This window comes from Lagopus leucura, unplaced genomic scaffold (assembly GCF_019238085.1).
Source record: "Lagopus leucura isolate 7727_CA_CO unplaced genomic scaffold, USGS_WTPT01 Super-Scaffold_100002, whole genome shotgun sequence".
NCBI classification, from domain to species: Eukaryota; Metazoa; Chordata; class Aves; order Galliformes; family Phasianidae; genus Lagopus; species Lagopus leucura.
The window spans coordinates 77,729,385-77,748,666 of record NW_024962263.1 but is presented as its reverse complement, the minus strand read 5'-3'; the positions used below and the strand labels follow the sequence as shown (position 1 = coordinate 77,748,666).

Here is a 19,282-nt window from a genome sequence, read left to right as displayed (position 1 = left end):
TCTGCCATTTTAAAATCGTTGCTGAGGTTCCTGTCAAGAGAAACTCTGGGTATTGCTGTAATCACTGGAAGCCGTCCACTGACCTTAGACTCAGCTGAAACTCAAATAGGCCAGCAGCATTTGTGCTAATTGTCCCCTAAATGACAGATTTCCGGAGGCTGAGTGCATTTTTGGGAAGTGGTGTTACATTCTTGCTTTGCTCTGAAGCTCATTTCCAGCAACCTGCCGCTGAGCCCCAGCTAGGTGCGCGCAGACCCCGCTGCAGCCTTTACGTGTGATGCTCTAGCAGAAGCGTGGCTGGCTTCCTCCTCAGCCTGAGGGATTTCAAACCCTGCTTCCAGTTTTGTGGCCTGCCTGGCCTCTGGTAGTTTTACTGGGGGATGGGTAAAGGAGTGTATGCAGCCATGCAGATGTTCCCTGAGGACTAGAACTCTGGCCTTCAGGGCCTGGCCTTGGAAATGGGCTGGGAGCAAGCAGTGAAACCCAGCAGCAGCAGATGTTGTGTCCTTCCGTCTCGCATACGACATCCTAAAGGCACTGCTGACAGGCCACATTTCCTCAGGGTCCTAGGAACTGTCATGGAGTGGCATGTTGATATGTCATAGGGCCTAGCTGTTTACAGATTAAATACAACAAATGGCTTTATTTCTGATAGGTATTGTTTCTGATCCACAATGTCTGTTATCCCATAGTCTTCTGTAGGTCAAGCACTAAGCAGGAGGAATAGACAAGCAGAATAAAATCCTTATGTCCTGATTCACCTCACAGCTACAGTAATAAAAGCTGGAAGAAATGCAAAGGAGCGCTATGAGGTTTATCATACCACGAAACCAGCAATGCAGCAAGAGATTAGTATCTGTCTGTGTAAGACTGTGTACATAGTTGACTGGAGGCGATAGTGACACTAGGAAAATTATTGTCCTGTAGATTATAAAATGGTTAGCATAAACTATGAGTTAAGGGCCCATGAAAGGTGGAACATGCAGCTTGGCAGGTGCCGGCCTTCTGGTTAAGAGCCTCCAAAGAGAAATAGCAGTACACTGGGAGAGACATGCTCGATTCTTCAGGCTAGGAGGATTAAAGCAGACTACACTGCTTAACCTGTGAGCATGCTGCTTTTAATTTTCCATTTTTATTAACATTAATTATTAACATCATGAATATTAACATAAAACCTTTCTCAATTTTATTTTTTATTTAAAAATTGAGGGTAAAGTCAGAACAGGCACGGACGAAAGCACCCCTGAAAGCTGCTTGGAGCGTGGAGCAGAGGAGAGCTACAGATACCAATCAGGAAATGTATGTTCTTCAGCACTGGGATTTCAAAGCTTATTTTAATATTAAACAAAATTTTAATTTTAATCTTTTTTTTTTTTTTTTTTTTTTTCGACAAAGCAGTGAGCGGAAATTATTAATAGAAAATCTGAGTTCTCAAATTTGGGTCTTCTGGAACTCATGATGGCCAACAGAGCTTTCATTATGCAGTACAGTAAGCTGTCTGGTCACATTATGTAGGCCCTCCTTACTTCCCGCAAGTTTGGTGTTAAAAGAAACTCAGAGAATGAATTAAACATTTTCCAAATAGTACCCTTCCATGTAGATTTTTATATGAATGCTGTATGCCAGAGCAATCAAGAGAAAGAAGGGCCCTCTCTTCCCAGCATCACAGAAGGGGTGGTCCAAAAGATTGCCCACCAATGCGTTGCCAAAACATGGAAGATCATGCACAGAAATAGACCGTCTTTCCTTATCCTTCCATATATTGCATACTGCAGAATTGTGACCTTGGTGCGTGTTTTGTGGCCTAGCAACTTTGAGTTATTGATTGAATTGCTCACTAGCAAATTAAAGCAAGCAACAATATTTACTGACAATTTCTGTCCCTTGGATTGTGGGAGAAAGCTCCTAGAACCTGGTCTTCAGCCATGTTAGTGTTATTAATGTAGTTTAAAGAGCTCAATGGGTACATCTGTATGTGACAGGAATAGGTGTTATTCCTCATTTAATGAAATTGCAGCTTTTTTGATTTCATGTGTGCTCTGTGGGGCTTGTCCCCTTTGCTGTATGTGCACAGCAGTTCTAGGCAGAACTGCAGAACTGCTTTTGCTTTACGAGTGTCAAAACGTAAGGCAGCTTTCTATGTAGTTTCAGGAATTTCCCAGCTGCAGTTGGGTTGGGCACTTCAAGAGTTAAGTTTTGGTTTTGTGTCTGTGTGTAGTTATTATTTTCCTTGTGGTATTAAATTACTCTTTTTTTTCTGGAAAAAAAAAAGATTTTTCTAAGGTTCACCATTAGGAGTTACAGGAAAAGCTCCTATCTGAGTTTTCTATAAAGAGTTCAGTCAATTCTAATGGTTCCCAAATTGGCTTGGCCTTTTGTAATCTGCTCTGTGTAGAAGCTGTGCATTATAATATATGAATGTGTGTTTACTCCTGAATTAATTAACAGCATTTTGCCAGCAGGCATGATCTAATGTGATTTTTTGTAATTAATAAAGAATCTAATGCATAATGGGTTGCACAGTGAGCAATGTTGGATTAACAAGGAATTGAAGAACTGTGTGTCCTGCTGATGGTAGACAAAATCAAAGGTGTTGACAGATTCACTTACTCCATTACAAGCAAAAAAGACCTTGAGGTTGTTTATTTGAATAGAGGGACCATAAATCTAGCACACTGATACCAGCAAACAATAGTCCTGGATTTTGTTTCTTAAAAAAAAAAAAAAAAAATGATGTGCAATATAATAGAAGTACATTATTACATGTCTTTATATCTTTATATATAGCTGTAGATAATGTATAATTTTGTATGGCCAGGAAGTAGGTTTGCGAATGCAAATGCAGTAAGCAATGTGGATTTATAGACTGCTTGCTGAGGGTTTACATTTATCCTTAATTTACTTTGTGGGTCCTATCGGGTCCTTCCTGAGAGCACTAAAAATGTTTGTCTCACCTTTTACAGTACATTTGAAAAGTGGTGTAATATGATTTGTGCCTGAATTTGTATTTCAGAAGGGAATTCAACTTATTACTATTTCCTCCTATTAAAATCATCAGGTCCCAAATATGTTCAGCTGAGAAACAGAACTGTCTAACAGTCTTTTACCCAAGACTTGTAAGGAATCAATATAGTTCCCATCAGTACAGTGAATTACGTGCTGAATCACTTCCAGTAATCATGGTTTCTCATTAACTCCTTCCTTTCTCTGTATAAAACCGTTGTTTTCTCAGAATAAAGTTCTTTCAGAGCATATGTGTGACTCTTCAGGTACTAGGGTCCAACATGTCATAGGAAGGCTGCTACATATAAGGATGTTTGATTCTCCCCACTGGACAGCACACAATTGAAATACTTTCTTGAAATGTTGTGGATTTGTCAAGTAGCAGGAATTGTGGAATTGCATTTTTTTTGTTTTTGTTGTTGTTTTATTTAAATGGGAGGATTTGAGAGTCAGGAGACTCTCATTTCTGGAAAGGGAATCTTATTTCTAGCATTGCTTTTGAGGATATCTGGACTGTTTTGAGCTGCCTATCTGAAAGGAAGCCTCTCTCTGCCAGGGACAGAGCAGAGGTATTGTACTGACTTTAAGATGTTACTGTACTTTTAAAATGCAATCCCTATAACTATTATCGAAGACCCATACTCTTTCAACTGACTATTCTTACATGAATTCACCATTACTGCAGGCTAGTTGATTTCTTACGACAGCATAATTATGACTGAGCAGATGGACCTGCTGTGGGATGTAGCAACCCTCATGGTTGTGGTAGCGGGGGAGAAACAGCTGAAGGTAGCTGGCTGGGAGGGATTCCTGGGAACAGCCGTGGAAAAAACAGAGTGCAACAAAGACATCACCCAAGATGGTGCATTTTCAGAGAACATTGAGGACCAGGAGATATGTAGCTCACAGAACTAGGTCAGAAGTAAGGAAATAGAAATTGCAAAATTATTTGTTGGATTATGGAGGGAATTGGGAAAGGCAATGCTAAGATGAGCTTCACAGATTTCTTACTGACCAGTCTGTCAGAAACAGACTTAAAACACTGTCATTTCTTGGTTGCTGCTAATTTTGTATGTGAAAATGCAGTTGTGTTAAAGATTGTGTTATTTTTCATCCATATCCTGCTCATGCTTGCACCTCGAAGTACAGTGGAAGAGCAGGAAGATGCAAGAGAACTGTGACTTGAGAGGGCTTTTATGGAAATAACTGGTTTTATTGCAGACTTGGTGGCAGCAGTAACAATAGCCATCCTTTCCTCTCAGAACTGTAAACAGAGACGATGTGAAAAGAAAGGATGCAGATAATATTCAGAAGGTGTCTTTGTTTACACGAGGCATTTTTTAAATGTAATCAGACATGAATTGACCAGTATGACAGTGTTTGCTTTCATAAACTTTACTGTAGAGTTGGCCTCATCCAAGCTCCAACAAGTAATGAATCATAAAAAGACAGGAAGTCATCTCATTCTTGTTTGATGATGCTAACAAATAATGACGAGTCCAAAGCTAGTTTAATACATGAGCAAATCTAAAATGTCTGCTGTGCTATCTTGCTCTTCCACTGAAGGAATACCAGAAGTGTGGGCCTCTCCCACTCCTCTGACTTACCACAAGATAATTCCTGCAGCTTCGTGGAGGTTTTCTGCTTTTGCTAACAGAAGAGAATACATATGCATGCAGGCTGAAGAGTTTCCCTTGCTCCTTCTGTTCCCCATCATTTAAAACTATTCTCTTCGCCGCTTTATTTCTGTACCAGTGTCCCTTATGTCTCCTATCCATGTAAGTAGGTCCCCAGCTGAGAAGTGTTAATTGTATCAGAAGTACCCAGCAGCTACCAATAGCAATTTTGGGAAAAAAAATTGTTCTTTGCCTATGCTGGCAGTTGCCCCTATGCTAGTATGTAGATTGATGAAGTGTTTGCTGCAGTGGGAAGTCTGATAGAAAATGAATCCATTTTTACTTCTGAAGCAATTGAATCTTGCCTAGTGGGATTCTACTTGGGCAAAGAGAGGAGTAATGCAAATTGCAGTTTACCTACAGTCTACACCAGTCTCTGGGCTAAAATAATGAATAAAACAAGCCAGATCTAACTGCTTTGCAAGAAAAGCTGTGAATTTGCCACAGGGCATTGATGATGAAGCTACTGATGTGTCTGGTTGACTAGTGATGAGACGCGCATGAGAAAGAGTGGTGTGCTCTTCAATTCTTGTGTAAAAATCTAGGACTATGTAAGATCGGATGGGTTGTCAAGAACAGTGTCATTAAGTCGTGTCAACTTAATTCTGAAAGTGTTACTAATTTTTGGTTTGTACTACTTCTTTTGCAAACAGTTCCTGAACCCATCTTCCTCAATTGTGTTCAGATCCACCAGTCCTTTATTTAACTAACTTCTTTGGTTTAACAGTTCTCTTTCCCTGATATTCATCTCCCTCCACTGCCATCGTGAGGCTGTTTTCATTCTGTGGATGACTTTACATTTTTCTGGCCTCCTCACATGAAATAATTACACCATTCCTCACTATGAAGTCATAGCCTCTCTGTGCCTGTTCTTGTTTGAATTCTTCTTTTCTGAGTGTGTGTTGGAAATTTTATGCTTCTATCTCACCAGCATCTGAACAATGGTATTAAAGTCTCTATCTCTGTCATGGAAATTTTTTACCTGGTAAGTCCTATGAGGCTTGTTTTTAAGCACTGAAGTGAAGAGAAGCAAACGAAAGGAAAGCTATGATCTGATCATTTCAAGTAGGAAAACCTAGTGAACTAGAATTGTGAATGTGTTAATAAAACTAAAGAGAGATAAATACAAAAATTATGTCTGTAATTGTTCTATGCAGAAACCAGAGAGACAGATTATTATCAATTAAGAATATCTATCATGTCAGCAACATAAAACAGTGTTTCCTGCCTGTAAATATTTTCTCAAGTTTTCAGTTTGGATAATTTAGTATTTAGTGTTCCTGTTTTTCTAGGTTTGTCATCTGTGTCCATCCAGAAAAGTGATCAAAAGACATATGACAGAGGTTTAGAAATCATAGAAGGAACAGATAAACTGGCTGTGGAATTGTTCACCAAATACTGTAATCCATAAACTAGGGAACTCTTGAAGCACTTAATAAGAAATTGATATAAAACAGGTTAAAATGGGCAGCAAGCTTCTCAAATTTGCTACCCCAGGAGGCTGCAGAGGCAGACAGTATCAGCAGGATTAAAAAGACAAATGCATGGACATGAAGACAATAAATAGGTGCTAAAAATGAGGTACTCACTATTATCCCTAGTGCAACAGTTTTGGATGCTGGCACAGTACAAGAGGAATGACTTCAGAAAGTAACACTCCCGGTAGCTCTGCCCTATTCATCTCCCACTGCCATTCTGAATACAAAGCTGAATGAGCTGTTGGTCTGGTAGTAGAGAGTTTTTTAGTGTGTTTGTGTTCTCTGTTTTTTCTTTCTTTCTCAGTTGAATGCTGTGCTCTGTGGTAAGTAAACTGAATATCTTGTCTTGATACTCATTTATGCCTGTCAGTGTAGTCAGGAGACAAGATCACCTTTCTTTGCCACATTTCATACCCGTTGTTCCCCTTTAGGTTTTATCTTCATCAGTAGTAATTAGTCATAGTTTTCTTCAAGGTTTTGAGTGAGATCAACTTTGTAGTATCTGCTCTCATCTTTCTGCATTTCTTCAGTTCTTTCCACACTTTTAAAATAAATCCTCTTTTACTTATTCATTCATCTTCATTGCAAGTATACTTTCAAGACTTCTAGCATGGTCTCTCTCTAGATGTCTGTGAACTGGCAGTCAGTGAGGCTTCACAGGCTCAGGGAAAAGAAAAGAAGCAGTAAACTCTACCAGTGAGGGGAGGTATGAACATTTCTTATTAGGTACAGCAGACTGCACCACATTCCTTGCTCTAGGGCCAATGCCAACCTCATTGGACCAATGCTTATACTCATATTAATATTTTGTGGCACGCAATGTTTCTCCCTCCATTCAAATTTTCATCTAATCCCAGATTGATCAAATGAGATCTGCAACAGCTAAGTCGTATTAGAAGAAATTAGGCCATCAATCCATTATTAAGCTGGAAAATATTTTATGTTCTGCTGCTGCCCTCAGGGTGTCTCAGAACATTCCACAGCTGCACTTTCCTGAATGTGAGAGGTCTGAGTTTTAGGTGCTAAAAGATGCATGTAGATACTAAGAGCGATTATTTTTTTTTTGCAACGTTTGGTTCCCTGCTGTGCAATTAATGAGAGCCAAGACTTTGGTGTTTGCAACTACAATCTTTATTGTTTTGTTGGCTGAGAAGCTTTTGAAAAAAAAATCTCCTAGCGTCTTCAATGCAAGTAGGTACTACTTACATGTAAAACAGCCTTTAAAGAAATAACAGTTATTCTTTAGTTTTGGGAAGTTTCCTGGGATGTCAGCAAAGTTCCTTTACTTGTGTCCTAGCAGAGATCAGTGTAAACTGTTCAAAAAACCTTATGCTTGTTGTGGGTACTGCTCTTGATAATATTTTCTGCCCGACATGCTCTGAAAATTAATAACCTAGCCCCAATATTTACTGTATAGCAGTCTATTTTGTCTCTGATGCTTGCCATAATTACCATCTTTTGTGTATTCTTATTCATTGTCTCCATTAGTCTGCACTTTTTCAATGAAAATAGATCCTAATCTTGAGATCCTTCATGAAGGCTGAGTCACAGCAGCAGAGAATAGCTGGATTTGAAAGGCACTTCTGGCAACCATCTTGTCCTGCCCCTGTTCTAAAAGCAGGGGCAACTACAGCCAGGTGCTCAAAACCAGGTTAGTTTTTTTGCGTTTTCAAAGACAGAAACTTCTCAGCCTCTCTGGGCAACTGGACTCAGTCTTCAGTAATCCTTGCAGTGTCCTTAACACCTTCAGATATCTACAGTAAGGAAGTAAGATAGTGAAGCATCTGGAATCCTTAGTTGATTGCCAGGGCCATGGCCTTAGTAATTAACTGGCTTTGGTGACTGTGGTCCAGTGATCAACTGTACCTTTTCGAAGGCATGACTTAGTTAGCAGTATAGTAAGTTATTCAGTTCTGGCTTGTATTTTGTTGTTTTGAATGCTGAGGGAGAGGAAGATGGTATGGGGATGGTATAGATGCTCTTAGTTCAGGGCACTTCCTACATTCTGGAAATGTCAACTTTTGCCCTTGGATATTTGCCTTCTTGCTTCGTCACTGCTCAAGAGGTCACATTGGATTTGGTGTAAGAAAGAGTTAAGACAGCTTGTAAAAGCTGCTGCAAACAGTATGAGTCAAAGACAATTTTTTCCAATGGCATTGCATTTTGAGCCAAAGCCGCAGAAGAACTGGCATGCCAGGAGCTGAAAAGAGACGTCTCTGTCTTGTGCATACTCAACTTCCAAAGGCAGTGGCTGGATAGAAAACTGCTTTGAATGTAAAATAAGGAGGTGCCTGGAGGAAGTAAAGAGTAGTGACTGTATCCACGGCCAAAACGAGGTGGGGTATTCTGGATGAGATGCATGGCCTTCTTCTGTCCTTTCATATTTCTGCTACTGCCCTAAGATGACATGGGTGTTGGCACTCTTTAAACTAATTATTTGTTTATTTTTTTGTTTGCTTTCATCTACTAGATTGACATTATAGACCATACCGTTAGACTACTGTACATCCTTTGTAAATTGCTTTAAGATGTTTTAGTGTGATAAGGTGATATAAAAATTGAAGTCATTATTGCTATCTCTATCACCAGGGGAATTGGACAGCTGGCATTGATCTGTAAGGAACTAATTTCCATAGTTTGCTATTACATTAACCCATAGAATTCTTCTTGTTTATGGTTTCAAAGAAAAAATTCCTAATCAAAAGGTCATCATCTTCCGTAGCGTTGAGTGCAAGAGAGACAAGGAAGGGCAGAAAATGCATCTGTCATTTTTCATTTGCTCATTAAGATCTAGTGTTGTTAATAATAAATCCCAGTACTTAACATTACATCATAGCAAGACCTTACCAACCACTTCACAGAACTGCTTCTGAGTGAAATCTAGCAGTAGTGAAAGGGATACTGCTAGTTACTTGGTTTGGGGCAAATATTATGTGTCTTTAATTTATCTTTAATTAAAATAATCATAAAAATTCTGTACCCATATTGCTGTTTTATAAAGAAAGAGATTAATTAAGGGCCTTATCTTGCTGTGTTGAGTAATACTTTATGATGAGCTAAATTGCACCATTCATCCAAAAGCCCCAGTAATGTCAGCAGAGAGGCTACTGTGTTGTGGAGGAAGGAGGTTGTTCCTCACAGTCCTCTTCTGCTTTCAGAATAAAAGTCTGAAAAAATCAAAGAAGGGATTTTTAATAATTAAAAATGCTTGCAGTCAGAGCTGGAGGAGGTAAAGAGTTGAGCCTGTTTGAAAAAATGAACCAAGCAATATGCTGTTTTCCAAGGTGGTATGAGTGAAGCTCATTGTGCTTTGGTAGTCTTGGCCACGGCCCCTTTGGACAGGCAGATGTATATACAGGCGATCTAGAAGCAGTGGAGGGCCACAGGACACTCCTCTGTGTACTATCTCACAGCACTGGTGAAGATGAAAGAAAGGATGAAAGGATTTTTTTCCTAACGTAAAGCTCTGCTTGATGTTTTGGTTTTCTGTTTGGTCCAAAGATAGTGTTCTTGGCCACACGGGCACACTGCTGGCACACAGCCAACTTGTTGTCCACCAGGTCCTTCTCCGCAGAGCTCCTCTCCAGCAGGTCCCCTAGCCTGTACTGATGCATGTGGTTATTCCTCCCCAGATGCAAGACTACACTTGTTTAACCTCATCAGGTTCCTCCCTGCCCAATTCTCCAGTCTGTCTAGGTCTTGTTGAATGGTAGTATAGCCTTCCAGTGTGTCAGCCACTCCTCCCAGGTTTGTATCATTAGCAAACTTGCTGAGAATGGACTCTATCCCTTCATCCACGTCATTGATGAAGATGTTGGACAACCTGTAGTTCACCTGACCCCTGGTGAACTACCACTAGTTACAGGACTCCAACCAGACTCTGTGCTGCTGATGACAACCTTCTGAGCTCTGCCTATCAGCCAGTTGTCAATTCAATTCATCATCCATTCCTCTATCCCGCAAGTTTCATAATTTTCATAACAAGGATGTTGTGGGAGATAATGTGAAACACCTTGGTCAAGGTAGACAACATCCACTGCTCTCTTCCCATCTGTCCAACTTGTGATGACAGCATAGAAAGCTACTAGGCTGATAAAGCATGATTTCTGCTTGGTAAAACCAGGTTGACTCCTGATAACATTCTCTTCCAATTAATTGGAGAGGATATCCAGAATTCTGTCACTTCTCTAGGGACAGAGGCTGACTGGTCTTGTTTCCCAGATCCTCCCTCTTGCCCTTTCTGAAGACTGGAGTTATGCTGGCTATCTTCCAGTCTTCAGGCACATCACCTGTTTGCCAAGACCTTTCAAAGTTGACAGTGGTTCAGTGATCGTTCATTGATTTTGGCTAGACACTCTCTGACCAGATCCTCCTCAACCAATAAGAAGACTTCCTTTCCCTAGTCTCTCTGGGGAAACCTCTCTGGGCAAACTGTTCCAGTGTCTCACTGCCCTTACTGTAAAGAATTTCCTCCTAATATCTAGTCTAAATGTACCCTCTTCCACTTTGAAGCTATTTCTCCTTGCCCTGTCACTACATGCCCTTATGAAAAGTTCCTCCCCATGTTTCCTGCAGGACATCTTCAGGTACTGGAAGGCCACTATAAGGTACCCCTGGAGCCTTCTCTTCTCCAGACTGAAAAGCCCCAACTCTCTCCGCCTGTCCTTGTAAGGGAGGTGCTCCAGCCCTGTGATCATCTTTGTGGCCCTCATCGGGATCTGCTCCAACAGCTTCATGTCTTTCTTCTTGTTGGAGTCCCCAGAACTGGATGCAGTACTCCAAGTATTCATTTTTCTCCAATTTCATTACCAGGATGTTGTGTGGGACAGTGTCAAACATTTTGCACAAGTCAAGGTGGATAACACCAGTTGTTCACAGAATCATTAAGGTTAGAAAAAACTTCTAGGATCATCTAGTCCAACCATCCATCTACCACCAAACCACATTCCATCCATCTACCCACTAAACCACATTCCTTATTTTACCACACCTGTACATTTCTTGAACACCCAGGGATGGTGACTCCACCACCTCCCTGGACAGTCCATTCCAATGCCTGACCACTCTTTAGGAAAAGAAGATTCTTGTAATATCCAACTTGAACTCCCTCACGCAACTTGAGGCCACTTTGTCTTTTCATATCACTAGTTATGAGAAAACTCACATGAGGAAAAGAGGCTGACCCACGCCTTGCCACAACTTCCTTTCAAGCAGGTGTAGAGGGCAATAAGGTCACTCCTGAGCCTCTTCTTTTCCAGACTGAACAATCCCAGTTCCCTCAGCTGCTCCTCATAAGACTTGTGCTCCAGTCACTTCACCAGCTTTATTACCCTTCTGTGGAAACAGTCCAGGGCCTTAATGTCTTTCTTGCAGTAAGGTGCCCAAGACTGAACATGGTACTCAAGATGCGGCCTCACCAGAGGGGAATAGGGAATGTAGAGAGATGATCAGATCCTCACACCAACTGGCAACAGTACTTCTGATACAAGCCAGGATGTCGTTGGCCTTCTTGGCCACCTGGGTGCACTGGTGGCTCATGTTCAGCTAAGTGTTGTCCAACACCTCCATGTCTTTTTCCTCTGCATAGTCTTTTAGCCACTCTGCCCCAAGCTTATAGTGTTGCCTGGGATTGTTGTGACCAAAGTGCAGGACTCAGCACTTGGTCTCATCAAACTTCATCCCATTGGCCTCAGCCCAGCAATCCAGCCTATCCAGATCCTTCTGTAGGGCCTTCCTACCCTCAGGCAGATCAACACCTCCTCCCAAGTCGGTGTCATCAAATGTACTGAGAGTGGACTCAGTCCCCTCAGTCAGGTCATCAATAAAGATACTGAACAGGACAGGCTCCAATACTGACCCCTGGGGAACACCAATTGTGACCACTCACCGACTGGATATAACTTCATTCACCACCACACTCTGGGCCTGGTCCTCCAGCCACTTCTTTACCCAACAAAGAGTGTACTTGTCCAAGCCATGGGCTGCCAGCTTCTCTAGGAGAATACTGTAACAGACAGCGTCAAAGGCTTTGCTGAAGTCTAGGTAGACCACATCAACAGCCTTTCCCTTATCCACCAGTCAGGTCACTCGATTACAGAAGGAGATGAGGTTGGTCAAGCAGGACCTGCCCTTTGTGAACCCATGCTGGCTGGGCCTGATCTCTTGGTTGTCCCACAAATGCCATGTGGCTTCACTTGAGATAATCTGTTCCATAATTTTCCTGGCACTGAGGTCAGGCTGACAGGCCTGTAGTTCCCTGTGTCCTCCTTATTCTTGTAGATGGGAGTCACAATGGCAAGCCTCCAGTCCTCTGGGACCTCTCCAGTTGACCAGGAACACTGATAGGTGATGGGAAGTGGCTTTGCAACCACCTCCACTGGCTCCCTCAGCACCTTTGATTGGATCTCATCTGGCCTCATGGACGTGTGACTGTCTAGATGGAATACAAGCTCTCTTAAATGTTTCTAGCTGAATTGTGTGGGCTTTATTCTTCTCCCCATACCAGACTTCCAGGTTAGGGGGTAGAGTATCCCGAGCATAACTGGTCTGACTATTAAAGACAGAGTAAAGAAGGCACTGAGAACCTCAGCCTTTTCCTTATCCTCAGTGGTCATGTTCTCCTCCACATCCAGTAAAGGATGGAGATTCTCTTTACTCCTGCTCTTATTGTTAATACATTTGTGAAGAAGTTTTTGCTCACTTTTACAGCAGTGGCCAAGTTGAGTTCATGCTTGTGTTTTGCCATTCTAATTTTTCTCCCTGCATACCCTAGCAACATTCAGTATCCTGAATGGTTCATTCTACCCTTTAGAAGTCCAAGGTAGCCATTTTGCTGACCTCCTCAATTACCAAGAATCGAGAACTGTCATGGTGCCCAACACAGCTCCCAGCCTCTATATCTCCCACCAGTCCTTCTCTATTTGTGAACAGCAGGTCTAGCACAGCACCTCCCCGGTAGGTTCTCTTAGCAACTGCGTCAGGAGGTTTAGAAACCTCCTGGACTGCTTCCTCTGCAGTATACTGTATTTCCAGTATATATCAGAGAATTTGAAGTCCCCCAGGAGAACAAGGGTTGGTGGTCATGTGGAATCTGCTAGCTGCTTGTAGAACACATTGTCCATCTCTTCATCCTGTTTAGGTGGTCTATAACAGACCCCCACCAGGATGTCAGCCTTGTTAGCCTTTCCCCAGATCCTTACCTAGAAAGACTCAACCTTATTGCCATCCTCGAGCTCAGTGACACCAAAACACTGTCACAGAGAGCCAGGCCTCTGCCCCTACTTCCTTGGCTATCCATTCTGAAGAGCTTATAGCCATCCACTGCAGCACTCCAGTCATGGGAGCAATCCCACCATATTTCTGTAATGGCAACTAAGTCATAGTTTGCCTGTCGCACACTGGCGTCCTGTGCCTTCTGTTTGTTGCCCATGCTGTGTGCAGTGGTGTAGATGCACTTCAGCTGAACTACTTGCCTCACCCCCAGCCCCGTCATAATTCCTGTAGGCTTATCTCAAGCAAGCCTTATTTCATCCTCTGCCCCCTTTTATACCTTGTTTAAAGCCCTCTCAACAAGCTCTGCCAGGCTGTGGGCTAGGATCCATTTCCCCCATTGAGACCAGAGAGACCTATCTGCAGCCACCAGGCCAGGCTGTGGGTAAACCACCCGATGGTTGAACAATCTAAAATTCCTATGACTGCACTACCCTCTTAGCCTCATATTTATCAGATTTGTTTGCTTGGTCCTCTCAATATCCCTAACTGCCATGGAAGAGAGAGAAAAAAATACCACCAGTACTGTTCCATCAACTGACTGCCTCAATCCCCTGAAGTCCCTTTTGATAGCCCTCAAGCTTCTCTCAGCGCCTTCATCACTGAACTATCAGTAAGGAGTAGTAATCAGTGTCGATCCGGACCAGGAAGATTTTTTGTAATGTCAGTGACTCGGGCTGCAGGAAGGCAGCCAACTTCCCTATGGATCTGGGCCCTCCATTCTCTTCAGAAGGGAGTCACCTACAACAATTAGCCTTCTTTCCTCGGAAGAGGCAGTCTTACAGTTAGGCAAATATCATTTTCAGGAATCATTTAGATAGAACTGAATATGCATGGAGACATGTAAGATTTTCTCCTCTCACCCCCCTTCTTTGCTCATTGTTTTTACTGTGCAGAGGGATTTGGAAGACTGGATCTCTAAGTACAGGGCCATCCTGAGAGGTGTTGCTATTAAACTGTAAACATGTCTAAATTGCAGTAGTATTCATCCTCATTATATATTAAATTGATCAAATAGCTCAAATTCTCTTTCAGTTGAGTTTTTTTTGACAGTAATTTAGATGCTTGAAAATAGGTGAGGGTATATTTAGACACCTGGACCAATTGTAGAGTTGTTTAGGGGGACCAGCTGGCACCCAGTTACAGCAACTGGTCATCTAAAATGGTAGCAGTTACCTATTTTACATGCCTAAAATGGCTCACAAAGCATCAATACAATACATAAAATTAAAAGAAAGGGAAGAGTTAAACACAGATCCTTGACAGTAAGACAGTATATAACTGATGAGACTATATCATTTCAGACTGAGAATTTTTGCTGTAGGAAATTAGCCTGTCAGAGTGAGAATGTTGCATTAGTGAAAGTCCTTGGGTAATTTTTCTTTTTGATTTTTGCATCCAGGCCGCGCTTTGCTGAGACTTACTGACAAAAAGCTTGAACGAATGGGCATTGCCCAGGAAAGCCTGCGACAGCACATTCTGCAGCAAGTCCTTCAGCTGAAGGTGAGAGAAGAAGTCCGAAACCTCCAACTGCTCACACAAGGTATGAAAAATAATTTTGGTGCAGGAAGCTATTGAGATCAGGTAGAAGTTTGCCTGAGGGCATGAAAGGTGACTTGACATTCTTCTGCAAGAAATGATGCGTGGAAATGTCTCATAGATTCCACATACTTTCAAAGTTGGGGACAAAAGGTAAAATAATGTATAAATAAACAGAGTTGTTTAGCTGCCTGTTTTGAATGATGAGCAAGCTCCATCTATAGCTTGAGAGTAACCTTACCTTAATGTCTGTTTACTAACATGAAAATATTTACAAGTAAAGGGTACAAGTAGATAACGTGCTGTCTTTATAGACATTGTACATTTTCTATTTCTTCATTAATTATTAATTAATTAATTTCTATTAATTGTTTACTTCTGATAATAGAGTAATCTCCGTAACCTCTTTTATGGTAAGAGCTGTCAGTGGAAAATTACCTGTTATACTCAGCTTTTTGCAGATGGTTGATTCCTCTTTCATGTTGGAGAAATTTTATTGACTTGAATAGAGTTGCTCCTAACTTAAGCTGCTAAAAAAAGCAAAACTGAGCTCAATATGGTGATCTTAGTTAGGAGACAGGGAAGCAGGAGCATGTACATATTTTCCAAATGAGGTTAAGATGTTTTATAATGACTTGCGTTATTAGCACTCTATTAAGGCTTTTTAACAGCTGTGGTAACACAGAAGAGAAGCAGTCATTGTGATAACAATGTAAAGTAACATTTATACATCTTCTAATACATATCTGCAATACTTTCTCAGTGTTAAACATTGCTTGGTAGTCCAGTGAGATAGCAAAAACCACACACTTCTGTGGTTTTTTGGTTCAGTGCCTGTTATATGTCACATCGTATGAAAAAAATAGAGTTCTTCAGTACATGCAGTGTATTTTTAACAAAATGTCCTTCACACATGGCATTATGTTCCTGATTAAGCCTTTCTCGCTGTGTTTGGGGAAAAACTCTCTGATCAGTTGAGTAAGCTGCATTTTATCTGAACAAGCTCATGTCTTAGCCGAATATTCCTTCAGGCTTTGTGTCATGTAGGTTGTGATGAGGAGCTTTAGGGCTCCTTTATATCTCTATGATCTGTGAATATGACTTCACCCCATCTTTTCTTGTGTCAAACACCATGCTCATGCTAAAGTATCAGTGCCATCCCCAGTTGTGTAAAACCTTTCCTCTTCCATTCACCCTTTCACCCACAGTTCCTAAATCTTTTTCTCTGATATTGGTTGTTTTCTCTCTTTCCCTTCATGAATTGTTAAGAAAGTTTACAGACTGCAAAGTTTTTGTCACCAGCCATGACTGGTTTAGGCTAGTTTATGGAAGTTGGGACTTTACTCCTGAGGGACAGTGAAGATCCAGAAGCTATAAATTTGGATCCGTTGGTCACTATAGACAGTCCTCTCCATCAACCTGTTTTTGTCATCGAGGACTATATATTTCCAGGCTTCTTGTTCCTCTCTGGACACATCAACCATGAGTCACAATTAGTCAGACAGTGATGACGGCCATTTCAAGGAATTCATCCTTTGAGATTTATTCCTTGTCCATGAAGCTAAGGATACAAATTTAGATTTTAGCAAGAGCATGAATAAACACATGCTGGACTATGAAGGAAAGTTTAGCAGTTGATATACAGGTAGGTGTTTAATGTATTCTCTCTGCAGTGTATAGAGAACAATGTAATGTAGTCTGATTGTATAAAGACATGCCATGGGCTGATTTATGAAAATCAGCACAAGCCTACCAAAAGCTGATGGTCTGCATCTCCTGCAGTCCTCCCCCGCAGTGGCACTGGACATTCTAGTCATCTTAAATAAAGCCTATAGAACTGTACTGTTGACTACCAAATGTTCTCCTGTGCACTGGATCTGTGCTAATTGTATGATTCCAGATCAGGGGGCGATGAGTGATGGAATGACAGCAGTATTCCTATTCCTTATCACCTCATTTACACCACGTTGGAGTGTGTCTGTTGAAAGTGCTTGTTTACAAGTACCAAGATTAAGATACATTTTCACAACTAAGTGCAGTCTGTAAAGCCACATGTCAGTTGTTCTCTGAAACTAATTCTGTCCTCCTGCCCATTTTCTTCAAACTGTGTCCACACTTAGCATGGTTTATGCACTCCTAATCCAGGTTGTTACCAGAATAGCTTCCTGTTAGTCCTTTTCTGTTTTGTAGAACATTTCTGAGAGATAACACATTTGCGTGCCAGCAGTTTCTGCCTTTTGGAAATTCAGCGTGCAAATTGCAATTGCTACACTGTCCTCTTCTATCCTCCAAAATGTCCTCCTATAAAAGGGGAAAAAAAGCCCTGTATCTCATAATTCACAGCTCAGGAATCTCTAGGTAAAAGAAGCCATTAAAAATCCTTTCTGAATTCATTTAGCATACCAGCTGAGTTACAAGCAGTAAGGTCCTAATCTGGGGCTCATTGATGTCAGCAAAATGACTTCCACTGACTTTAGTTCATATCCTGTTTGACGATGGAGAGAATAGGGAAAGTTTCAAAAAAGCTTTGTGTAGTACTTATCAGATATTTTAAGTGTTTTTGTGTTCTGTTGTCGGCAGAGAAAGTTAACCTCATTTTAAACACTCGACAGAAAACCAGCATTCTTTTCCACTCCTATTTTAGAAAATTGCTTAAAACTGCTTCATTCTTTTTCATTCAGGACCCACCATCCACTGTGTTCTGGGGACAGTAAAGCCAGAACAGTATGTGATTGTCAACTCTTGAGTTTAAGGAAGACTTTTCTTTGGAGTAAGGACTGTTTGATGGAGGCTATTATCAGCAGAAATGCTATTCCAACCTTCACTAGGATAGAAGGGCACAGACCCAGCTACCAATCTGTGCTTTTTTCCTAGACTTAGTGATGTTGAGGAACTAATTTGACAAAACATCTCCCAGTGTCCTCTGGGGAGAGCGGCACACTGCTGGAATCACTGGTATTGTACTACTTCCACTCTAAACCTGAGTTGAAAGATCATTAGGAAAAAAAAAAAAAGCCTTACGTAACTGCAGAAAGTGGCTATTTTGAGATTTTTCAATGTGAGTCCTGGTTTTGGCTAGCATAGAAGAGACTGTCCTCAAAATGGTAGAACAATGTGATGTGGGATTCTCAGCAAAGTATGCACAGGCAGCAATTGGCTAATAGGGCTGAGCATATGAAGTGCTTTTGGGTTTAGATTAAATGATATCTGAATTTAAGATGACATTGGGCCCCTCCTAGCTTCTCCCTGAGTTTGATATGGGGCAAAACTTGAATATGGCCACAGAAGTGCTATTTTCTTCAAAAAAATCATAAAATAAAAAATTGTCCTGCTAGCAAAAAGCTTTAGAATAAGGTTTTGTGCTTCCCTGAAAAGCATCACAGCTGTTGATAACTGTTGACATTATTTTTTCAGTAAGTTTTATAATTGTCCTGCACCAGTGCTGAACTAGTGAAAAATACCTTCAGAGAATAGATGAAGTTGTGTTGCAGTGATGGATTGTTCAATGGGTTTTGGAGGAAAATCATAGCAGAAACATTGCCTTAAGGGTCAATGTGGTGAGTAAACCACAGCTATGAACTCCACCCTGCTAAAAGCTGTTATAAGGATTTTTGTAGTACTAGCAATCTTTTAATACTAGAGTAAAGGCAAGCATGATCAAGCAAAGAAAGTGTGAGCTGTTTAACACAGAACCTCCCCAGGCAGTCAGAAACATAGTCCTAATTCCTGTTCACCTTGTCTACTTCTTCCTTTTGAACACTGAAGGTTGGACGAATTTGAATGCTGCCTTTCCAGCTTTCATAATTGTATCTGAGGACATTTGTTGTTTTCCATAATGAAAGCACTGAAGCACTAAACTTAATTCCCATTTTCTGGATTTTCACTCACAAAGACCTTCGCTGTTCTAATAGGTACAGGACACAGCACCAATAACTGGAAATTGCACACCTGCTTGAAAAGGAACTTGAACAATCAGAAAATTTGAGAACATAGGACCTCGTGAAGTGCGGAACTGGAAGGTCATTTGGAGTTAAGAGAATACTGGAGCTTACAGTCCCACTGATGTGTAGACTTTATGGATACACTAGTATCTAAACTGTTGTCTGCTGTCTTTCATGTCTTTTAAGAGACTTTGCTGGGGATCAGGACTTTCCTTTGTTATCCCTATAAAGAAATCAGTAACTGAAGTTTATGATAAAGGGTGATCCTGTTACACTTCCAGGATGTACTGTTTTCTTTCCTGGGTATGTTCTGGACTCAAGGTTTTGGCACCTGAGGAGTCACGAGTTCCTTCCTCCAGAAATACTCCTTTTCTTG

The 19,282-nt window shown here is 41.2% G+C and overlaps 1 protein-coding gene across 5 annotated transcripts in view; it reads left to right on the top strand.

Annotated features, from left to right (window-relative positions):
* The window catches only part of SAMD12 (sterile alpha motif domain containing 12), a 170,309-nt gene that overhangs the window by 71,535 nt on the left and 79,492 nt on the right, over positions 1-19,282 (top strand). For 4 of the 5 annotated variants that reach the window (XM_042869319.1, XM_042869318.1, XM_042869320.1 and 1 more), the window contains exon 4: positions 14,829-14,969. In XM_042869319.1, the coding sequence (XP_042725253.1) occupies positions 14,829-14,969 (141 nt within the window). Of the gene's footprint in view, positions 1-14,828; positions 14,970-18,876; positions 19,198-19,282 lie in introns of those variants that run through there. The other variant, XM_042869316.1, reaches the window with a different exon arrangement.